The sequence below is a fragment of the Schistocerca americana genome, chromosome 7 (genome assembly GCF_021461395.2).
Source record: "Schistocerca americana isolate TAMUIC-IGC-003095 chromosome 7, iqSchAmer2.1, whole genome shotgun sequence".
Classification (NCBI taxonomy): Eukaryota; Metazoa; Arthropoda; class Insecta; order Orthoptera; family Acrididae; genus Schistocerca; species Schistocerca americana.
The window spans coordinates 347,670,576-347,693,145 of record NC_060125.1 but is presented as its reverse complement, the minus strand read 5'-3'; the positions used below and the strand labels follow the sequence as shown (position 1 = coordinate 347,693,145).

Genomic DNA, 22,570 nt, shown 5'->3' with positions numbered 1-22,570 from the left:
ATATGTAAACACCAAATCGACTTGTTACTGGCATAGTTACCAGACCATTTTGCTGCTTACAGTACATTGTATCAGTCACACAGCCTGCAGCACACAAGGAACACATGACACGTGGTCAGAGGAACTTTCATTCATCAGTGCCATCTACTGTGGCAACGTTGCATTTCCAGACCCATGTTCATGGGACCCTTTCTCCTTTTCCAGTCAGGTATCTGTTCCTACAGTTTGTCAGTTTTATTGATGTTCACCCTGTATATTTTAGAATTTTTAGAAATGTGTAAAATGTTCTGACAGCACCAGAGAACAATTCGAAGTGATGAACCTATTTTTCAGGCCCTCTTCCGAAAACAGCAGGTGACTTCTGGCGTATGATTTGGGAACAACAGGCACTGGTGGTGGTGATGACTACCCGTGTGGTGGAAAGAGGTCGTAATAAGTGTGGCCAGTACTGGGAACCTACTGAGGGCGGGACAGCTACATTTGGAAATTTTAGTGTCACAACGACATCAGTTGAGCAGCAGCCTGATTACACGATCTCAACTCTACATCTGACTAATCAGAAGGTAATGTTTCAGTCACAAGACATTTTTCTTACATTGTTCCTCAGTGAAGAACTGTAACTTGCCCTATTGTACTGTGTAACTAACCTGTGTAGAAAGAGACTGAATTCATTGACCCTCTCCTCGTGCAGACCCAGAAATGCAGAACTCCAACTATAAGTTGGTGCTGTCTTTTAGGACTAGGAACAGAGGATAATAAGACTACACTGTATAATGATCGGTGATTGCTTTTTGCTACATTTTATTGCCTACTTTCTTTTTTAGCAGAAGAAGCAGTTTTCAGATTTTAAATCCCTAAGATACAAAGTCATATTACCAATGACAGGTTTCATAAATTTTTTAAGGTGTGGTGATTTCTTCTTCCTTTTTGCATAGATCAGAATAATTTGCCCTATAACTGTCACTAATGTTTATCTGTGAATATCATAAATAAAATGTGGAACTAAAAAGTGTTCATTAGTGGACACAAGCAGTAGTTGCAGAACTAGGACCAATAATGAGAATCAGATTGTTAAACCATGAGCTAACCTGAAAACTTTTGAATACATAGGATAACTTCCTTCAAAAATGGTTCTAAGTTTTTTTTCTTTTTTCTGCTTATGTCACCTCTGTCCTTCTTGTGCTTTCACCTCTAATTTTTAATATATTTTCCTTAACAGCTGTATTTTTCCACCAGATTTATCACAGTTGCTGTCATTTTGTGGCCAAGAACTACATATTACTAACTCTGTGATTAGTATACCTTTATTTGTAAGGTATCTTAAATATGACCAGATAAGCAGACTGTAAATATTGTAGATATTTCACTGTACATCTGTTTTTGTCACGGTCCAACAACTAGAAAGACAATCATTTTCCACACAGTTTTAGACCATGAATTGTGAATTTTAGCTTGAATATAGTATTCTCCTACAACTATGCTACGATACTGTGTATTCCACCATTGATAAAAAGACTTCAGGGTTCTCCTCCCTCTTCCCATCTTCAGAATAGCACCTTTCATGGCTTTGTTGACCTCTGTGACCAACTAATATTTGTATCACTATCCGTTATTAAATCATAAAAGACTGTCCTCTGCATGTGTATTGTTTCTGAATTATGAATTTGAGGCACATGAGGGAAATAGACTTTCTTCATTGTTATTCAGATTGCTGGTCTGTTACCAATACCATCCCGCTATCATTTTCAAAATTTTCTCCTTTGAAAAATGCTTACCTTCAAATTTTATTTTTCTTTAATTTTTGGGTGGATTTTTCTGTCAGTGATTTTCAATCAAATTTCATTGATAAGTCTCTGAACATGTAATAGCTTGGCCTTCAACACTGGTATTATTATGTGCACAAGTCCAGTACATTACCAGTTGGGCTGCAGTGACCAACCAGTATAATTCTGTGTGTCTGTATCAGTTTGTGTGTTCTGAAGAAGAATGAAAGTTATTAAGATATGATGTTTCAATCTCATTCATGTGCTTATCTGTTATTGTCCTAAAGAAGGAACTTTCTTTTTCAAAATTCTGCTTTCTCAGTGCATACATAGTTTTGCGTGGTTTATGTCTTTGGATAATTGTCATCTGCTTGTAGGTTTATCGCATGTATTGATGGGTGCAACTTGGAACTTGAAACCTAGGCTGGATGGACTAAAAAGATGTAACACATAGGCAAAATAGTGTGTTTTCTTGTGTAATAATTACATTGTTTTACAAAGAACTAGCCATCAAGTAAACTGAAATAAATCACAGGCTTTAATGAGAGAATTAATTGATGGTTGGGAAAGGTCTTTGACCTCAACCATTGAATTTTCTCACAGAACATGTCACAACATGACATGAGAGACTCAATGAGAATTTCTCATACAGTTAATAATGTCCTTTTACAATCAACCTTACCTTAATTTTGTTCTACCTCTCTACCCCAACACTGATTACATTTTTTGACAGCTCATTCAGTGGTACATTGCATCATAGTCTCTTGTGCAGTTATATTCTTCTTCCCTTTTTGTCAGAACCCTATTATGCCTGCTGTCTTTAATTTGTAACACTTCTATTCTTTGTGACATACTGTAGACTGGAATCGGATACAAACTGCTTGCATGAGGCTCAGCAGCAAAATTTCCTAACCTTTTGTATGCATTGCATGATATTTAGTGGTGCTGATTAAATCACATGCGGGTTTCATACTATAACAAATTCTGCTGGTAAGAGATTCCGTAATGGGAACCGTTTTTGTAGTGTCGTATTTAACGTGTGGTACAAACTTTACTTCAGTTAAGTGCAACCTTTTTGATGTCACAATTTGTAGCGTATACTGAATATGAATAGCAGCAACATTAGGGAAGGGCAATGTCCCTAGGCTTTAACTAAAATGAAATACAAACAAAAAGCAGTGGAATTCATAATGTTTTGCTACTTCTGGGAATAAAATTGAATACTTAACTTTTGTGTAGTTTCTGGTTGATTATGATACATGCCTGGTAATCCAACTGGTGTGCCAAAACAGTTGTGTGATACAGCAATTATTACAGTGATAGTCAACATGTTCATATAGTATAATTTATTAATATATAAAGGTCCTTAGTAAATAGCATGTCTTGTTATAGCATTGAGGATGCGTATAGTGCATGTGAAGCTGAGGTTCACAAGATAAAATGCCAATTAAATGTATTTCTGAATAAAAAGGATATGCTTGTTTTGTCAGCTCATACAGTTATATTCACAATATGACAGTATAAGTGTCAAGTGGCATATAAATTGTTGTCCTACACTTCTACCAATTTTACTATGATTATACCAACTTTACTATTGTTATTCAATAACATCAGCTGGCAAATTGACAGGCAGTAATTACATATATAAATTTACAAACTCTATACTATGACATTTTGTTTCAGCACTGATAAGTACTTTCTTATGTGAACATATTCCAGAGGTAAATCAGTCTCAGCCTACAATATACCTTTCTAGAACATTTACCTCTTCATCTTTTTCTCAACACAGTGTACATAAATGTTCTGCCATAATATGTTTTTCAGAAATGATAATCTTCTGCATATTATGATAATAATTGGATAATTGTGCATCTCAAATAATAATAACAGGAAAATATTATAAGTAGTTTCTATTCAAATTATAATGTTTTGTTGCATTAAGAAGAATTCACATAAGTATTAATCATCTGAGCATATTACTTCAGATATGTATCTATCATTTGCATATGACATTATGTACGTATAAAAGACATGGTAAAATCTTGTATGCAGAAGCAATTACTAGAAAAATAATGTTTTTTACATAACAATAGTCAAGTAGTGTGAATTTATTTTATTTATTTATTTAGCAGCTTTGGATGTACATAAACAGATAAGTTCCAAGTAGATATATTTACACTGCCAATTCAATACAATAATGATCACATACACTACTTAATTATTTTAAATACTGCAGTATCATACATAATTAACATTTTGTATTTAGTATACAGTCTACCTAGACATATTTTACTTCTACTCAACCATATATAAGAACACATCTTGAATTTATATGGCTGTCTATGCACATTTTAGTTCCATAACACTGTATGCGTGCTTCCAATTTTTTGCATTTAGTGTGTATTCATTGACTGAATAGGAAGGACTTTCTGTAAGCATACAGTTTTATTGTTTCCCTAAATTTCTCTTTCAAGCTATGTTTGAAATATAAAATGGTAAACAGTTCTATGTCGAACAATGGAAAATCCAGGACGGAATGCAACAATATTATGAAAAGAAAAGTTGACACTCACGATATACCAGAGATGCTGGGTCACAGATAGGCACAACAAAAAGACTGTCACAAATAAAGCTTTCGGCGCATAGAGCCTTCGTCGATCGAAATAGACAACAGATCTCCCCCCCCCCCCCCGTCTCACACACACACACACACACACACACACACACACACACACACACACACACACACACACACACGCACAAGCACAAGCGTGTGCGACTGCAGTCCCAGGCAGCTGTAGCTGCACTGTAGTGTGTAGTAAATAATATTTTTGACGAAGGCCTTATGGGTCGAAAGCTTTATTTGTGACTTTTGTTGTGCCTACCTGTAACTCAGCATCTCAGCTATATGGTGAGTGGCAACTTTCCTTTTCATAATAATGCGAACAGTTCTACAGTTTCATCGCCATATCAGCAGTACTTCTTTCCAGAGTAGCTGTGTTGTGATATAAAACTCTTAACTTTATACTTTCTGGCAGCATGGTTATGTATATCTTCTAAAAAGTTAAAATTTTAAGTTTTTCGAATAGTGGCCTACAGCTAGCTGTTCTTCTTACATTAGCCATTATTCTGATGGCTACTTTTTGCTGTTTGAGTTTTTTTTTTACATCATGACCCCATATTCCTATTTAATTAAAATATGAGAAATACACCAATCCTATTGGTGCCGTTGGTGGGGAGGCTCAGCACCACAACGGAGGGGTATCTGTTGAGAGGCCAGACAAACGTGTGGTTCCTGAAGAGGGGCAGCAGCCTTTTCAGTAGTTGCAGGGGCAACAGTCTGGATGATTGACTGATCTGGCCTTGTAACACTAACCAAAACGTCCTTGCTGTGCTGGTACTGCGAACGGCTGAAAGCAAGGGGAAACTATGGCCGTAATTTTTCCCGAGGGCATGCAGCTTTACTGTATGGTTAAATGATGATGGCGTCCTCTTGGGTAAAATATTCCGGAGGTAAAATAGTCCCCCATTCGGATCTCCGGGCGGGGACTACTCAAGAGGACGTCGTTATCAGGAGAAAGAAAACTGGCGTTCTATGGATCAAAGCGTGGAATGTCAGATCCCTTAATCGGGCAGGTAGGTTAGAAAATTAAAAAAAGGGAAATGGATAGGTTAAAGTTAGATATAGTGGGAATTAGTGAAGTTCAGTGGCAGGAGGAACAAGACTTCTGGTCAGGTGACTACAGGGTTATAAACACAAAATCAAATAGGGGTAATGCAGGAGTAGGTTTAATAATGAATAGGAAAATAGGAATGTGAGTAAGCTGTTACAAACAGCATAGTGAACGCATTATTGTGGCCAAGATAGATACGAAGCCCACGCCAACCACAGTAGTACAAGTTTATATGCCAACTAGCTCTGCAGATGATGAAGAAATTGAAGAAATGTATGATCAAATAAAATAAATTATTCAGATAGTGAAGGGAGATGAAAATTTAATAGTCATGGGTGACTGTAATTCGTCAGTAGGAAAAGGGAGAGAAGGAAACATAGAAGGTGAATATGGATTGGGGGTAAGAAACAAAAGAGGAAGCCGCCTGGTAGAATTTTGCACAGAGTACAACGTAATCATAGCTAACACTTGGTTCAAGAATCATAAAAGTAGATTGTATACATGGAAGAAGCCTGGAGATACTGACAGGTTTCAGATAGATTATATAATGGTAAGACAGAGATTTAGGAACCAGGTGTTAAATTGTAAGACATTTCCAGGAGCAGATGTGGACTCTGACCACAATCTATGGGTTATGAACAGTAGATTAAAACTGAAGAAACTGCAAAAAGGTGGGAATTTAAGGAGATGGAACCCGGATAAACTGACTAAACCCTTGTGCAGAGTTTCAGGGAGAGCATAAGGGAACAATTGACAAGAATGGGGGAAAGAAATACAGTAGAAGAAGAATGTGTAGCTTTGAGGGATGAAGTGGTGAAGGCAGCAGAGGATCAAGTAGGTAAAAAGACGAGGGCTAGTAGAAATCCTTGGGTAACAGAAGAAATATTGAATTTAATTGATGAAAGAAGAAAATATAAAAATGCAGTAAATGAAGCAGGCAAAAAGGAATACAAACGTCTCAAAAATGAGATCGACAGGAAGTGCAAAATGGCTAAGCAGGGATGGCTAGAGGACAAATGTAAGGATGTAGAGGCCTATCTCACTAGGGGTAAGATAGATACTGCCTACAGGAAAATTAAAGAGACCTTTGGAGAAAAGAGAGCCACTTGTATGAATATCAAGAGCTCAGATGGAAACCCAGTTCTAAGCAAAGAAGGGAAAGCAGAAAGGTGGAAGGAGTATATAGAGGGTCTATACAAGGGCGATGTTCTTGAGGACAATATTATGGAAATGGAAGAGGATGTAGATGAAGATGAAATGGGAGATATGATACTGCATGAAGAGTTTGACAGAGCACTGAAAGACCTGAGTCGCAACAAAGCTCCGGGAGTAGACAACATTCCATTAGAACTACTGACAGCCTTGGGAGAGCCAGTCCTGACAAAACTCTACCATCTGGTGAGCAAGATGTGTGAGACAGGCGAAATACCCTCAGACATCAAGAAGAATATAATAATTCCAATCCCAAAGAAATCAGGTGTTGACAGATGTGAAAATTACCGAACTATCAGTTTAATAAGTCATGGCTGCAAAATACTAACACGTATTGTTTACAGACGAATGGAAAAACTGGTAGAAGCTGACCTTGGGGAAGATCAGTTTGGAGTCTGTAGAAATATTGGGACACGTGAGGCAACTTATCTTAGAAGCTAGATTAAGGAAAGGCAAACCTACGTTCCTAGCATTTGTAGACTTAGAGAAAGCTTTTGACAATGTTGACTGGAATACTCTCTTTCAAATTCTGAAGGTGGCAGGGGTAAAATACAGTGAGCGAAAAGCTATTTACAATTTGTACAGAAACCAGATGGCAGTTATAAGAGTCGAGGGATATGAAAGGGAAGCAGTGGTTGGGAAGGGAGTGAGACAGGGTTGTAGCCTCTCCGCGATGTTGTTCAATCTGTATATTGAGCAAGCAGTAAAGGAAAAAAAAGAAAAATTCGGAGTAGGTATTAAAATCCATGGAGAAAAAATAAAAACTTTAAGGTTCGCCGATGACATTGTAATTCTGTCAGAGACAGCAAAGGACCTGGAAGAGCAGTTGAATGGAATGGATAGCGTCTTCAAAGGGAGATATAAGATGAACATCAACAAAAGCAAAACAAGGATAATGGAATGTAGTCGAATTAAGTCTGGTGATGCTGAGGGAATTAGATTAGGAAATGAGACACTTAAAGCAGTAAAGGAGTTCTGCTATTTGGGGAGTAAAATAACTGATGATTGTCGAAGTAGAGAGGATATAAAATGTAGACCGGCAATGGCAAGGAAATCGTTTGTGAAGAAGAGAAATTTGTTAACATTGAGTATAGGTTTAAGTGTCAGGAAGTCGTTTCTGAAAGTATTTGTATGGATTGTATGGAAGTGAAACATGGACGATAAATAGTTTGGACAAGAAGAGAATAGAAGCTTTCGAAATGTGGTGCTACAGAAGAATGCTGAAGATTAGATGGGTAGATCACATAACTAATGAGGAAGTATTGAATAGGATTGGGGAGAAGAGAAGTTTGTGGCACAACGTGACTAGAAGAAGGGATCAGTTGGTAGGACATGTTCTGAGGCATCCAGGGATCACCAGTTTAGTATTGGAGGGCAGCGTGGAGGGTAAAAATCGTAGAGGGAGACCAAGAGATGAACACACTAAGCAGATTCAGAAGGATGTAGGTTGCAGTAGGTACTGGGAGATGAAGAAGCTTGCACAGGATAGAGTAGCATGGAGAGCTGCATCAAACCAGTCTCAGGACTGAAGACAACAACAACAACATAGTATCATCTGTTGCTAGTGGTTTAATGTTTCTGAGAACAAATGTAGGTGAACTTAGTTTGTGTGTCAATGTGACAGTATGGTCTTTCCACTGTAGATAGTTATCTGTGGTGAGTCCTAAGAACTTGTGTGTTGAACTATATTCATGTCCATTATTAATACTTGTTCCATTGGTCATGAATACAACATTTGGTAATGAAGTGGAACATGTCAGTTTAACAGAAGTTTTCTTTTCGAGATATAATCTCTCAGTTTTTTTACAGTTACTACTTCATATGTAAAAATTCATCTGTTCAGTAGAAGGAGTTGACATTCAGAAATTCTTTTAATTGCTGGTTGGCTGTCTGTCAAACACTTAATGCTACTTGCTAAATGACCAAAGATTTTTGTGAGAGCATGATTCACCTGTATCTGTGCCAAAGTGAGATTTACCACACAATGGTGAAGATCATCCTTTCTTCTAGTGTTGTAGCTATGCTCTTTGCTATTATTTTTGTATTGGGATGGAGTATTAATAACAAATTCCATAAGTGATTATATGTATTGTGAAGGCACTGTGAATAGTCAGAGTTCCTTACATAAATATCTGCTGTGTAATCTTGGGTGAGCTGCAGCTGTTATTTTGATTACATTCTTTTGTGCAATAAAAACTTCACTCTTACTGATGAATTACCTCAGAATGTGATGCAGTATGAAAGCACTGAATGAAAGTAGGCATAATAGGCTAATTTACTGATATGTTTATGACCAAAATTTGAAATAACCCTTAAAGCATAAGTAGCTGAAACTAAACGTTTCAGCAGATCATGAATGTGTTTCTTCCAGTTCAATTTCTCATCATTGCACATGCCAAGAAATTTTGAATATTCTGCCTTAGCAAGAGACTTCTGTTCAAAGTCTGTATTTATCAGTGGTGATATGCTGTTTACTGTACAGATTTGTATATACTGTGTTTTCTCAAAATGTAATGAGTCCATTTGCAGAGGACCCCTTAATTTTCTGAATGACATTATTTACAATGTCCTCAGCTAATTCTTGTTTGTAGGGTGTTGTTACTATACTTGTATCATAAGCAAAAAGAAGTAGCTTTCTAGCTTCATGATTACAGGGTGGCAAGTCATTAATATATGTTAAGAACAACAAGGGACCCACAACTGAACCCAGTGGGACCCCATTCTTGATACCTCCCCAGTTAGAGGACTCTGCTGATTGTTGCAAACTGTCTGTACTGTTAATTTCAACCTTCTGGTTAAATATGAATTAAACCATTTGTGCACTGTCCCACTCATACAACAATACATAAGCTTATCTAGAAGAATTTCAAGATTCATACAGCAAAAGTCTTTGAGAGATCACAAAAAATTCCAATGGATGATGTTTGGCTATTCAGAGTATTTTATATTTGATCAGTGAAAGCATATATAACATTTTTTGTTAAAAATCCTTCCTGAAAACCAAACTGACATATTTTTTAGTACTTCCTTTTGAGGCATATGTGAAGCTACTCTTCAATACATTACTTTTTCAAGAATTTTGGGTAAAACTGTCAGAAGTGAGATTGGGCAGTAGTTGTTAGCATCAGACCTAACCTCTTTTTTATGCACTGGTTTAACAATAGCATATTTCAGTCTATCTGGAATAATGTGCTGTTGCAAAGAGCTGTTACATTTGAGGCTGAGAATCCTACTTATCTACATCTACATCTACACCTACATCTACATCTACATGGTTACTCTGCAATTCACATTTAAGTGCCTGGCAGAGGGTTCATCGAACCATTTTCATACTACTTCTCTACCATTCCACTCTCGAATGGCGCGTGGGAAAAAGGAGCACCTAAATCTTTCTGTTCGAGCTCTAATTTCTCTTACTTTATTCTGATGATCATTTCTCCCTACGTAGGTGGGTGTCAACAAAATATTTATGCATACAGAAGAGAAAGTTAGTGATTGAAATTTTGTAAATAGACCTCGCCGCAAAGGAAACCGCCTTTGTTTCAGTGACTGCCACCCCAGCTCGCTCATCATATCAGTGACAGTCTAACCCCTATTGTGCGATAACATGAAACGAACTGCTCTTCTTTTCACTTTTTCGATGTCCTTCGTCAATCCTACCCAGTAAGGATCCCATACCGCACAGCAATATTCCAGCTGAGGACGGACAAGTGTGATGTAGGCTGTCTATTTAGTCGGTTTGTCACATTTTCTAAGTGTTCTGCCAACAAAGTGCAGTCTTTGTTTCGCCTTCCCCACAATATTATCTATGTGGTCTTTCCAATTTAAGTTGCTCGTAATTGTAATTCCTAGGTATTTAGTCAAATTGACAGCCCTTAGATTTGTGCGATTTATCGTACACCAAAATTTATCAGATTTCTTTTAGTACCCATGTGGATAACCTCACACTTTTCTTTGTTTATTACCAATTGCCACTTTTCGCACCATACAGAAATTCTCTCAAAATCATTTTGTAATTTGAATTGAGCATCTAATGATTTTACTAGATGGTAAATTACAGCGTCATCTGCAAACACTCTAAGTGGGCTGCTCAGATTATCACCTAGATCATTTATGTAAATCAGGAACGGCAGAGGGCCTATGACACTACCTTGTGGAACACCAGATATAACTTCTGTTCTACTCGGTGATTTACCGTCTATCACTACGAACTGTGACCTCTCTGAGAGGAAATCGCAAATCCAGTCACACAACTGAGACGATACTCCATATGCATGCTATCTGATTAATAGTTGTTTGTGAGGAACAGTATCAAAAGCCTTCTGGAAATCTAGGAATATGGAATCAAACTGAGATCCCTTGTCAACAGCACTCATTACTTCATGAGAATAAAGAGCTAGCTGTGTTGCACAATAACGATATTTTCTGAATCCATGTTGGTTATGTATGAATAAGTCATTTTCTTCAAGGTGATTCATAATGTTCGAGTACAGTGTATGCTCCAAAATCCTACTGCAAATTGAGGTTAGTGATATGGGTCTGTAATTCAATGGATTACTCCTATTTCCTTTCTTGAATATTGGTGTGATCGGTGCTACTTTCCAGTCTTTAGGAACAGACCGAACAGACCTTTCATCAGGTGAGCAGTTGTATATGATTGTTAAGAAGGGTGCTATTGTCTCTGCATACTCTGAAAGGAACCTGATTGGTATACCATCTGGACTGGAAGACTTGCCTTTCTTTAAGTGATTTGAATTGTTTCGCAACACGTAAGGTATCTACTTTTATGTCACTCATGCTAACAGCTGTTCTGGTTTCGAATTCTGGAATATTTACTTTGTCTTCTTTCATGAAGGAGTTACGAAAAACTGTTTTAGTAACTCCACTTTAATGACACCATTGTCAGTAACATTTCCATCGCTATCGCGCAGTGATAGTATTGACTGTTTTATGCCTCTGGTGCACTCTACATACGACCAGAATGTCTTTGGGTTTTCTACCATATTTTGAGACAATGTTTCATTGTGGAAACTATTAAAAGCATCTCGCATTGACGGCTGCATTAAATTTCAAGCTTCCATGAAACTTAGCCAGTCTTGGGGATTTTGCGTTCTTCAGAATTTGGCATGCTTTTTTCATTGCTTCTGCAACAGTGTTCTGACGTGTTTTGTGTACCAGGTGGATCAGTCCCGTCTCTTATTAGCTTATGCGGTATGAATCTATCTATTGCTGTCAATACTGTATCTTTGAATTTGAGCCATATCTGGTTTTCACTTACATAATTAGTGTGGAAGGAATGGAGACTTGAGGCTGAGAACAAGCTTTTAGTACTCTGTTTGAAGTGGCAACAATTCCATACAAGCTTTTACTTTTGAGTGAATTTATTATTTTCCTAATTTCAGTAGGAGAGGTGGGTTGAATTTCAGTTTTATCAAGTTGCATAGGTATTGCCTCTTCCATATACAGCCTTGCATTTTCTGAAGAACACCTGAATCCTATTTTCTCTACAGCACTTAAAAATTTCTGCCAATGGTTATGCCGGTGGTATCATCTACTAAAAGAATCATTTCATTTTCAGTATTAAGAGGTAAATCGTTTTTATGAATCAGAAACAACAGAGATCCTAATATGATGCCTTGTGTTACACCATGGCTTATTTGTTGAAATTTAGATATATATTTGTTTCATTCAAATTTTACTTCTGTTGCTTGTTTCCTGTGTTACAGGTATGATTTACCAGGAACTGTTTCTCTAATTACATAATGATCAAGTTTCCTTATTAAAGTATCATTGTCATCTACATCAAAAGTGTTAAGCTTTGATGTATCTTCTAGAACTTCATTATGCTTTACATGGCACGGAATTCTAAGAATAGTCCCAGAGCAGTTTCAAATTCCCATGACAGAATGTGCTTCTGGACACTAATGTTCCTTTGAGTTTATTATCTTTCTCACCAAACTGTTTTATAACAATAAAACGTTTTTGCTAAGCACCAGAGAATAAAACCTCCCACATTTTTTCTACATCAAAAATAGTTTTCTGGTTTTATTTCAATTTGAGCAACACCCTCCTCCCAAATCTTCCTTGAACATTATACCTGTAAATAATCTAGACTTGATACAAGAAGTAATAAGTCAGTACAATATATTATGTAGCTATATCATTTACTTCAAAACATCTTTTAGAACCATATAAAACATTCTCAGATGTCTTGCATTGTCAATTCATGGTAAAACCTCAAGCTTTTGACAGTTACTTCCATCGTCTTCATCAGGAGCAATGACAGCTACTCCTGACTAAGATGATGGAGGTAATCATCAAAAACTTGAGGATTTACCCTGAACTGATGTGGCAAGAAGTCTGAGAATGTTTCATACAACAGCATGATCACAAAAGACTTCCTTCTCATCTTTCATAACTAACTGTTTTACCATTTTCATTTTTGCAAGACATGTTTTACGATTCTTCATCTTATCCCTTGATACAAAAACATACTCCATGACAAAAGTGAGTGTCACACACCACAGTACAGAGACAGTTTCCTAACAGTACCAACCTCATCATATATCATAATCGTCATCTCCAGATTGCTACAATACAACTATACTTCATCAGTATCTCATCAAAACATGAAGAAAATATGTACTTTAGGACCTATCACATCATAATACTCATAGTTAACTCAAATTTTTGAACAATGTTCAACCTGCTTCCTCCACATTACAAAATATTTTGTACGTAGTGTATTGGTTCTTAAATCATACTAATCCAGCACATGTTCAGTACGTTCAGAGAGAATGAAAACCACCTCTCCAATATATGTCAAACATTAATTCAGTTCACAAACAAAGTTACTTACATGAGACATAATTCTCACCTATTTTAGTTTTCAGATATTACATATATGGTCTGGAAAATAAGCTCCTCACTCTAAACATTTTCCACAGTAAAATGTGCTTGTCATAGTTGTTAAAGTCCAAAGTTTCAGCTTAATATTTTCATTATAGCAGCTATATTTAAATGGTGATTACAGACCTTGAAGATGACAATAGCAGACCAAGAAGTCTGACTTCTTTCTTTCCACTTACAAATATAGCCCAAACGTTTCCCAAATACGTCCAAAATTTGCATTTGTACAATTTTCATAAAACTAGACAGCACCAAAATCAAATTATATCTAATATCATCAATCCAAAACCATTTTTCCTCAAAAACAGCAAAAAACTTTCCTTCTCAAAATGTAAGACAATTCTCCACTAAACAATCATAAATGTAAATATATCTTTCCTTCCTAGCAGGGTAAAAAATCTTTTAGTGTAACCATTCTTCAGATATCCTCAGATTTAACAAATTAAACACTACCTTCATTTCAAAACTGGAAGAATCTTTCTATCTCTTAGACAAATAAAAAACAAACTACTTATTAAAAGTGCTGTACATGTGAGAAACTCTTTCACATATACACCTGATACCTAATGAAGAAGGATAGCATGATAGGAGAAGATAACTTGAGAATGATTTACTGGATAGTCAGAGAATGAATGTGGCTCTGGAGACCAAAATTTTTGAAGTAAGATCCACATTAAGTTGGGGCCCTGTGTTCACTAGTCACATAGTCAGTGAAACCATGGTGTACATAAATCATCTCTATTTTCTAAATATCTTGTTTTACTTCTGACATGAATTTCCTTGAAAGCACTTGCTTCAACTTGACATTATAAGTATGTGTTGAAAAATATGAAAATGCCTTGGACTTTTGACTCCAAATATTTCTTAGCATAACTGTACACTACATAGCTACTACTCAGTTTTTTGCTACACAACCCCATAATACTTTTATATTCCTATAGTAACATTCTTAGCTTGTTCATTCTTTTATAGACAAATAGATATTTTCATAGTAACTTAATGTGCAGAATAACCTATTGTTCAACAGTTTCAGTTAAGTTTACAAATCACGTTGTATCTGCATTCAGATGGTATTTGGCAAACATGCTTGCTTATAGCTCGCATTTGTTCAAATATTTTCTTTCTACTGTAGTCTTTTATATTTTACTTTATTTCCAGTACTTCTGCGTTTGTTGACATTTGCATAAACTATAGGTACAGCATCGGCAAAATTTCCAGTTCCACTTCTAATGTGTGTAACCTTTTACATTGAAACCTACATTTTTGGTGTCTTCTTAGCATTTCATTTTCTACAGTCCAAATATTTTTAACTTCATTTGTGTGATCTAATTCTACCTTTAAATTGTTATTTTCAGCAAGACTGCTCCATGGATCCAATTGTTTGTGCTCTGGTTCTACCACAAGTTCTTTTTTTACTTTTGTGGCCTGGTTACTGAAGTTTGATATCTGGCTTCTCAAATTTTTTGCTTCATTGTTCTTAATACCAAGTTTGCCCACCAATGACTGATTTATTCCACTCCACAACTTTTCTACACTGTTCCTTAGTTCACTTGTCATTGCCTTGGTTTCACCACTGGATGCATATTCAACACAGTGTGTGTAAATTTCAGTTGTTATTACATTTCTTCTTATTTGGTTGTTTGTAACTTTATTTTCACAGACGGAAGAGAGCAGGGAAGTGAGTCACTTCCAATTCACATCTTGGCCGGATTACGGCGTACCACATAGTGCAATGGCCATGCTTGACTTTCTTGAGAAAGTGCGTCAGCAGCAGGCCAAAATGGTAGCTCGCTTGGGGGACACATGGGCTGGACATCCCCGTGGGCCACCAATTGTTGTACATTGTAGTGCTGGCATAGGTCGGACAGGTATGTGATTCTAATATTCATACTTCTCCTCTATCTGATGTGTAGAAAAGCAAAGATCACACATTGCCTGTGCAATCATCAGTCATAGGAAGACATGGTGTGAATCAACAGAAAATTCCTGTGTTACTAACTTCTTTCTCTCTCTCTCTCTCTCTCTCTCTCTCTCTCTCTCTCTCTCTCTCTCTGATTGAAAATGGTTTTGACAGCAGTACATACTGCTAATCTTGTAAATTGGGAAAGAAAATTAAATATTGATTCAAAACCTACTGTTTGAGTAAACTGTCCAATTGTAAAACTTTTAGATATTTGTCATTTTGCTTTGATTCCACGCTGTTTCATTTGACTATAATGTTTTGCATCAATAAATTTCTTTCAGTTTATTGTAATTAATTAATAAAGTTAATACAAATGTTAATGTGTCTACAGTAGTGGTGGTAGCACAAGGTGCTGTTGATAACAATGGGTTCCTAATAGAAATATAACCCTGACTACATGTTTAAGAGATAATTTTGCAGCCCAGCAGAAAAGAAAAATAGCTAAAAAAGGATAACTTGTATAGTATACATAATCTTCCAGCTTACATATTTCCTGATTTTTCCCTATTTGAAGGAAAAATATTAACTTCTATTTTAATTTAATGCTATTTCTGTAAGTTTCTTGTTTTTTCCGTACAACTTTGTTAACATCATTTTAACAAGTTTTGCAAGTGGGAAACTACAGATAATAAGATTCTACTACCCATTAAAAGTATATAAATAATAAATTTCACTGAAATTGTTGGAGATGCTAAGAAGGCTCTTTGAAGGATATTAAATAGAGAATATGTTCCATGGAAAACATGTTACTTAAGACCAGTAAATAAGAACGGGTCACATAATGACCCAAATCGCTATAAGGAATTGGCAGTGACCCCTTTCATTGGAAGACTGTACTTGGAGGTACTGAAAGCTCTGATAGAGAAAGAAAGAACTCACAAGCAGCAAGAATAACAAGCCAAGCTCTGAACAGGAAGATTGGTAATGGACATCTTCACAATGAAACGAAAACATGAAAAATGCAAAAAGGTTGGACTGGAGATGCAAGCTCCATTGATTGACCTAGAGAAAGCATATGATAATGTACCCACCAACAAACAGTGGGAAAAGTTGAAAGAGAGAGAGTTTGACCAAAGATTGCTAAAGGCTAATACAGCAAGAGTAATGATTGAGAATAACTGAATAGAAGCATTTGAGGTAAATAGGGGTCTGCAGCAGGGATGTGCACTGTCACCGACCCTCTCTAAGCTGCATCTAGGAGGAATATGCAGACTTAGTCTATATTTTGCAAACGGCCAGATTGTAATAGCTGAAGATGAAGATGTTCTGAGCTATATAATAAGAAAACTTAAAGAGGATTACAATAAAGCTGGCCTGAAGAATAATGTAAAGAAGTGTGGGTACTTGGCTGTTGGAATGGAAAAAGTAAATAATTTGGAAGTAGATAGAGAATTAATTGTAGGTGTCAAAAAGGCAAAATGTCTTGGGGATTATTTAATAAACAGGGCACTGGCCATGATGAAGTCACTAGTAGGATTAATAAAGTATAAGCTCTGACAAGGACAATGAACTCTGTTCTGTGGAAGAAAAAGATGAGAAGAACAAGGAAGAAGAGACTATAAGAGTACAGTCTGGAGTGTAGTTTAGTACAGAGCAGGAGCCTGGGATATTACCATTTGAGTAGGGTGAGTGAAGACAGGATACCAAATAGGATACTATGATGGATCCCATCCCACCAGAAGAAAAGGGATTGCCCATGATGCAACTGACAGCATGAAATGGAGGAGGCAATGGAAGTAAAGAATATGAACATTGAGGAAAGCCAAGGCAGAAGAAGATCGCAACTGAGGTCGATAAGTGGTGCCAGCCACAGCTAATCTGCAAGGAAAAGAAGAAGAAGAAGAAGAAATAACAAATTTCATTAGTATTCTGATTTAGAGAGTCCTGCTCGATTATATTTATCTTTGTTTGATAAAACATAGAACCCAAGTTATGTCTGAAATGTTCTATGCGCCATTATAATTATAGGATAACACGAGCAAACACTAAGAATAATAATGATGATAAAAATAATGACAATGACAAAATCCATATTTTATCATGCTTACTTTGCTATTATTATAATAGAGGGAAACATTCCACTTAGGAAAAATATATTTAAAAACAAAGATGATGTGACTTACCAAATGAAAGTGCTGGCAGGTCGACAGACACACAAACAGACACAAACATACACACAAAATTCAAGCTTTCGCAACAAACTGTTGCCTCATCAGGAAAGAGGGAAGGAGAGGGAAAGGCGAAAGGATGTGGGTTTTAAGGGAGAGGGTAAGGAGTCATTCCAGTCCCGGGAGCGGAAAGACTTACCTTAGGGGGAAAAAGGACGGGTATACACTCGCACACACACACATAACCATCCACACATATACAGACACAAGCAGACATATTTAAAGACAAAGAGTTTTTTCAGACAGTATATTTTTATAGATAACTGCATCATACGAGAAAAGTCTGAAGTTTCTGTTAACATTACCTGCAAGGTCATTAACATACAAAATGAACAGCAAGGCTCCAGAGACACTTCCCTGGAGCACTTCAAAAATTATTTGTGTGTCTGTCAGTGGCTCTCCATCCAAGACACCACACTGCATCCTCCCTACCAAGAAATCTTCAGTCCAGTCACAAATTTTGCATGGTACCCCATACAGCTGTACTTTTGATGATAAGCACTCATGTGTACTGAGTCAAATGCTTCTTGGAAATCAAGAAATACTGTGTATACCTGACTGCTTTGATGTATGCTGCCAGGATGTCTTATTAGAAAGCTATTAGTTGGTTTTCACATGATGAGTGTTTTTGGAATCCATGCTGGTTGGATTGGAGGAGGTCATTCTGTGTGATATATCTCATTATTTTTGAATAATATGTTTCAAGTTTCTGCAACAAACAGATATCAAGGTTATTTCTACATCTACATCTACATTTATACTCCGCAAGCCACCCAACGGTGTGTGGCGGAGGGCACTTTACGTGCCACTGTCATTACCTCCCTTTCCTGTTCCAGTCGCGTATGGTTCGCGGGAAGAACGACTGTCTGAAAGCCTCCGTGCGCGCTCGAATCTCTCTAATTTTACATTCGTGATCTCCTCGGGAGGTATAAGTAGGGGGAAGCAATATATTCGATACCTCATCCAGAAACGCACCCTCTCGAAACCTGGCGAGCAAGCTACACCGCTATGCAGAGCGCCTCTCTTGCAGAGTCTGCCACTTACATTAATGTTTATATTGCACAAGATTTGTTATGTAGGACATCTGCAATTGAAAAGCATGATTGATTAATTTAGAGAGATGTGCTTCAGTTGTATTAAAGATTTATTCAAACAATGACCAGTTTTGGGATGTTAAAATCCCATCTTCAAGTGTATAAACATGCAATGTAGATGGCTGTTTTGTGGATCAGCTCTGCTACCCCTCTTGTAGATGTGTGTGACTTTGGCTTTCTTTCAATTGTCATGCATGGGTTTCTGTTTATGTGATCTAAAGTAGATTATGGATAAAGGAGGTGGTAACTCAGCTGTGGATTCAAGACTGAATGTGATAGGTACTGCACTGGACCTGGGAGCTTTGTTCAGTTTTAAAGATTTCAACTATTTCTCAACATCACTTACATTAATGTTTATATTGCACAAGATTTGTTATGTAGGACATCTGCAATTGAAAAGCATGATTGATTAATTTAGAGAGATGTGCTTCAGTTGTATTAAAGATTTATTCAAACAATGACCAGTTTTGGGATGTTAAAATCCCATCTTCAAGTGTATAAACATGCAATGTAGATGAGGGAAGCAATATATAACATATCTGGAGACACCAAAGAGCAGACTAATGAAACAAGGTGACTCACTTTTTGTATTTGGTAAAGCATAATATGTGGTCAGGCCAGTCACTCCAAGGGCTCCAAATCACCGCATCTTTGATGAAAATTGAAAAAAGAGGAGAGGGCCTAATGGACCTAAAAAGTAGTGTCCAGGTGGGTAGGGTGAAGCAGAAACAAACCAAAAACAAACGCTGTACCCACACTGTGTACCTTTGGACAGCTGCGTGCTATTAACACCAGTCATGACCAAGTGCGGAGGGTCATGCCGGAAGATTATTAGTCATTGTGCAGTGGAGCTGCCAATGGTGTACAAGGAAGTAAACTGATGCCTTTATTAGCGAGGACATGGAGAATCTGGACTGACAGATCCAAGCACGTACAATACTTCATTTTGAACTGTAGTAGGCTGTTAAACTGGATAACTCTTGAACATGTAACAATATGTCAAACAATGGAAAATCCAGGATGGAATGTAACAATATTATGAAAAGGATAGTTGCTACTCACCATATAACGAAACAGAATCTCTGCTATATGGTGAATAGCAACTATCCTTTTCATAATAATGTAACAATATGTGAAGTTTTAGGTAATTAGGCAATGGTACATATGCAGAATGAATGAACAGTAAAAACAGTGATTAAAAATTAGTGGTAATGTAGACCATGCTAAGTAGATCATCATAATGATACATTATGGGCTCTATTAATGTAAAATAGGATACATAAAAAAGAATCACATATCTAAAATGTGAATGTAGCAATTTAAGCAGAGAAATAATAAAACAAAATGACCAAGCTGAGTGCTTTACATTATACAAAACTCTTAATGATATGTAAAAGATGGCTAAGAAGTGAAAAACCAAGCAGATGGGAGAAAAATAAGCCTGAAACTCGCAGGCTTGTAAAAATATGTGCTGTATTATGCAACAAGGTAATGGTACGTAGTCAAAATGGGTGAACAGAGGATACTGTTTTTCACTGTATAGCAAGAAAACTGTAATAATAGCTGCTCTGTAATTACTAATTACCATATAAATGTAACTCTTGAGTCACCAGTCATGGAAAGACATTGTGTGAATGCAATGCAGAAGAAAATTCGTGTGTTGCTAACTTGTGTGTTTCTCTCTTTGATTGAAAAATGGTTTTGACAGCACTATGCACTACTGATCTCTTAAAATTTGGAAAGAAGATTAAATACTGCCAGAAGATCTGCTGTTTGCATAAATGGTACAGTTGCAAGACCTTCAAATGCTTGACATTTTGCTGTGATTCCATGACTATGCTTTCCTACCTGCATTAAAAATGTGCTGCAGATCTTTGTGACAGATTTTGTTTACAGAAAAAATCCTTTCTACTTTGTTTAGAAGTATCTCTTCTTTTTCAAGTAGCTTACCTATTAGTTTTAAGCATTAAACAATTACATTTGATTAATTCTCAAATTATTTCACAATGCAGGAACATTTTGCACTCTGGACATATGCATCAGTCGCCTGGAAGATGTAGGTACCGTCGATGTCAGAGGAACGGTGGAACGAATACGCTCCCAGAGAGCATACTCGATACAGATGCCAGATCAGTATGTGTTCTGCCATCTAGCACTGATTGAATATGCCATTGCCAAAGGACTAATTCCGGAGGTCGACCTGGCAGGCTTCGACAATGGTGTTGATGATGAGTCAGATTAGGTTGTGTACAAAGTTGTGTGCTGACTTTGTTCTGACTTTAAACAGTATTTCAGTGTTATTGTGGATACCGAATAATTTTGTATATCCTTGGTGTGATAAAATGTCTGTCTCAAGTTACATATTAACTGAAATATCATGAGGCTTTATAACAAGACACAAAGAAGCCAGCTGTTGTTGTGTGATATGTGATAGAATTATGAATGTATTATGTGTGACTGTGTCCAGTGTTGCCAATTTTGTTACCAAGTTACAGAACTTGTACATGAATCTCTGCCGGACATTTTGGTGTTACACTGGAGAATTAAATTTTGTCATATTCATAATCTGTGTTTTAGACTGTCACAATAGTTACTGTACATTGTCTCTGTATATACAATTGATGTGTAATGTACATTTATCAACAAACTATGTGATACAAATATTCGTGCTATCAATTGTGATTTTTATTTTACTGTTCTATTTTTCTCTCTTCAATAACTTTGTCAAACCAAGTGTAACAGGCAACAAAACTGTCATATCACATATATCAGAAGTATATTTCTACTGAGGTGAATATCTCAGTCTAAATTCTATGGGGAATTAGAGAATGGTACACTTAAAATAACAAGTTTTTACAGCTGTGTAAGAATATGTACAAACATATTTATTGAAAAGTTCCTGATGTTCTAAGCAGTAAATATAATCTGCATAATGTTGTATGTGTGAAAACTTGTTGCTGTTTCTCCAGAACTGAAGTATTGGAGAATTTCCATTCCAGTTAACATTGTACCTCAACATTTCTGTATTACCTTGGTTCTGCTCTAATATCACATAGAGTCTGAGCTAATATTGCAAATTGTGGCCTTACTAAAGGTAACTTCCTTTCTGATGTTCAAGGTTATTTAAACTGTGATCAGTGCATCAGTTAAACATTGTGATTGAATCTGTGAATGCCTTTCCATTCAGCAAACAATGTAATTTATGTTTGTGATGCCTTATGGCCTGATGTTGTCCTTGTGACGACAACAGTTACTTTCATGAAGATTTTACGAAGCATTAAGAAATTTAATATGCAATGCATGCTGCAGGTATTATACTGTCTTGTAAAAGATGTCAGTCACAAACTATGTAGGACTGAAATAAAGAGTAGTGTGACAGTTTTTACATTCACATTATTAGAATGTCGTCAGTTCCTTTTTTTTCTATAATATATGTGTGTGATATACCTTGCCAACTCGCAGATGGTGAAATTTATATGTTTATGAAAAACATATACATTGTAAATATCTTCCAAGCAGAAGTGTGATAAAAACATGAGAAGAAATAATCATGCAACTGAAGATATTGAACAGCAATGTTGATGAGCAAATTTCTATTGAAAACGAAACATTCCGAACAGCACCAGACCATTACTCACCTATGTCTGTTGTTATGGCCTTCAGCCCAAAGATTGGTTTAATGCAGCCCTCTACACTACCGCATCCTGTGCAAGCCTCTTCAGTTCTAATAATTAATGCAACCTGTGTCCATTTGAACATGCTTAGTGCATTCATTTTTTGGCAGCCC

General features: G+C 36.6%; 1 protein-coding gene across 2 annotated transcripts in view; it reads left to right on the top strand.

Moving 5' to 3' along the window:
• Positions 1-22,165, top strand: part of LOC124622283 (tyrosine-protein phosphatase non-receptor type 9) — a 774,832-nt gene extending 752,667 nt beyond the window's left edge. For both annotated transcript variants that reach the window (XM_047147950.1, XM_047147951.1), the window contains exons 10-12: positions 334-563; positions 15,219-15,426; positions 20,796-22,165. In XM_047147950.1, the coding sequence (XP_047003906.1) occupies positions 334-563; positions 15,219-15,426; positions 20,796-21,025 (668 nt within the window). In that variant the 3' untranslated portion in view covers positions 21,026-22,165. The remainder of the gene's footprint in view (positions 1-333; positions 564-15,218; positions 15,427-20,795) is intronic.
• Positions 22,166-22,570: the final 405 nt, after the last annotated feature.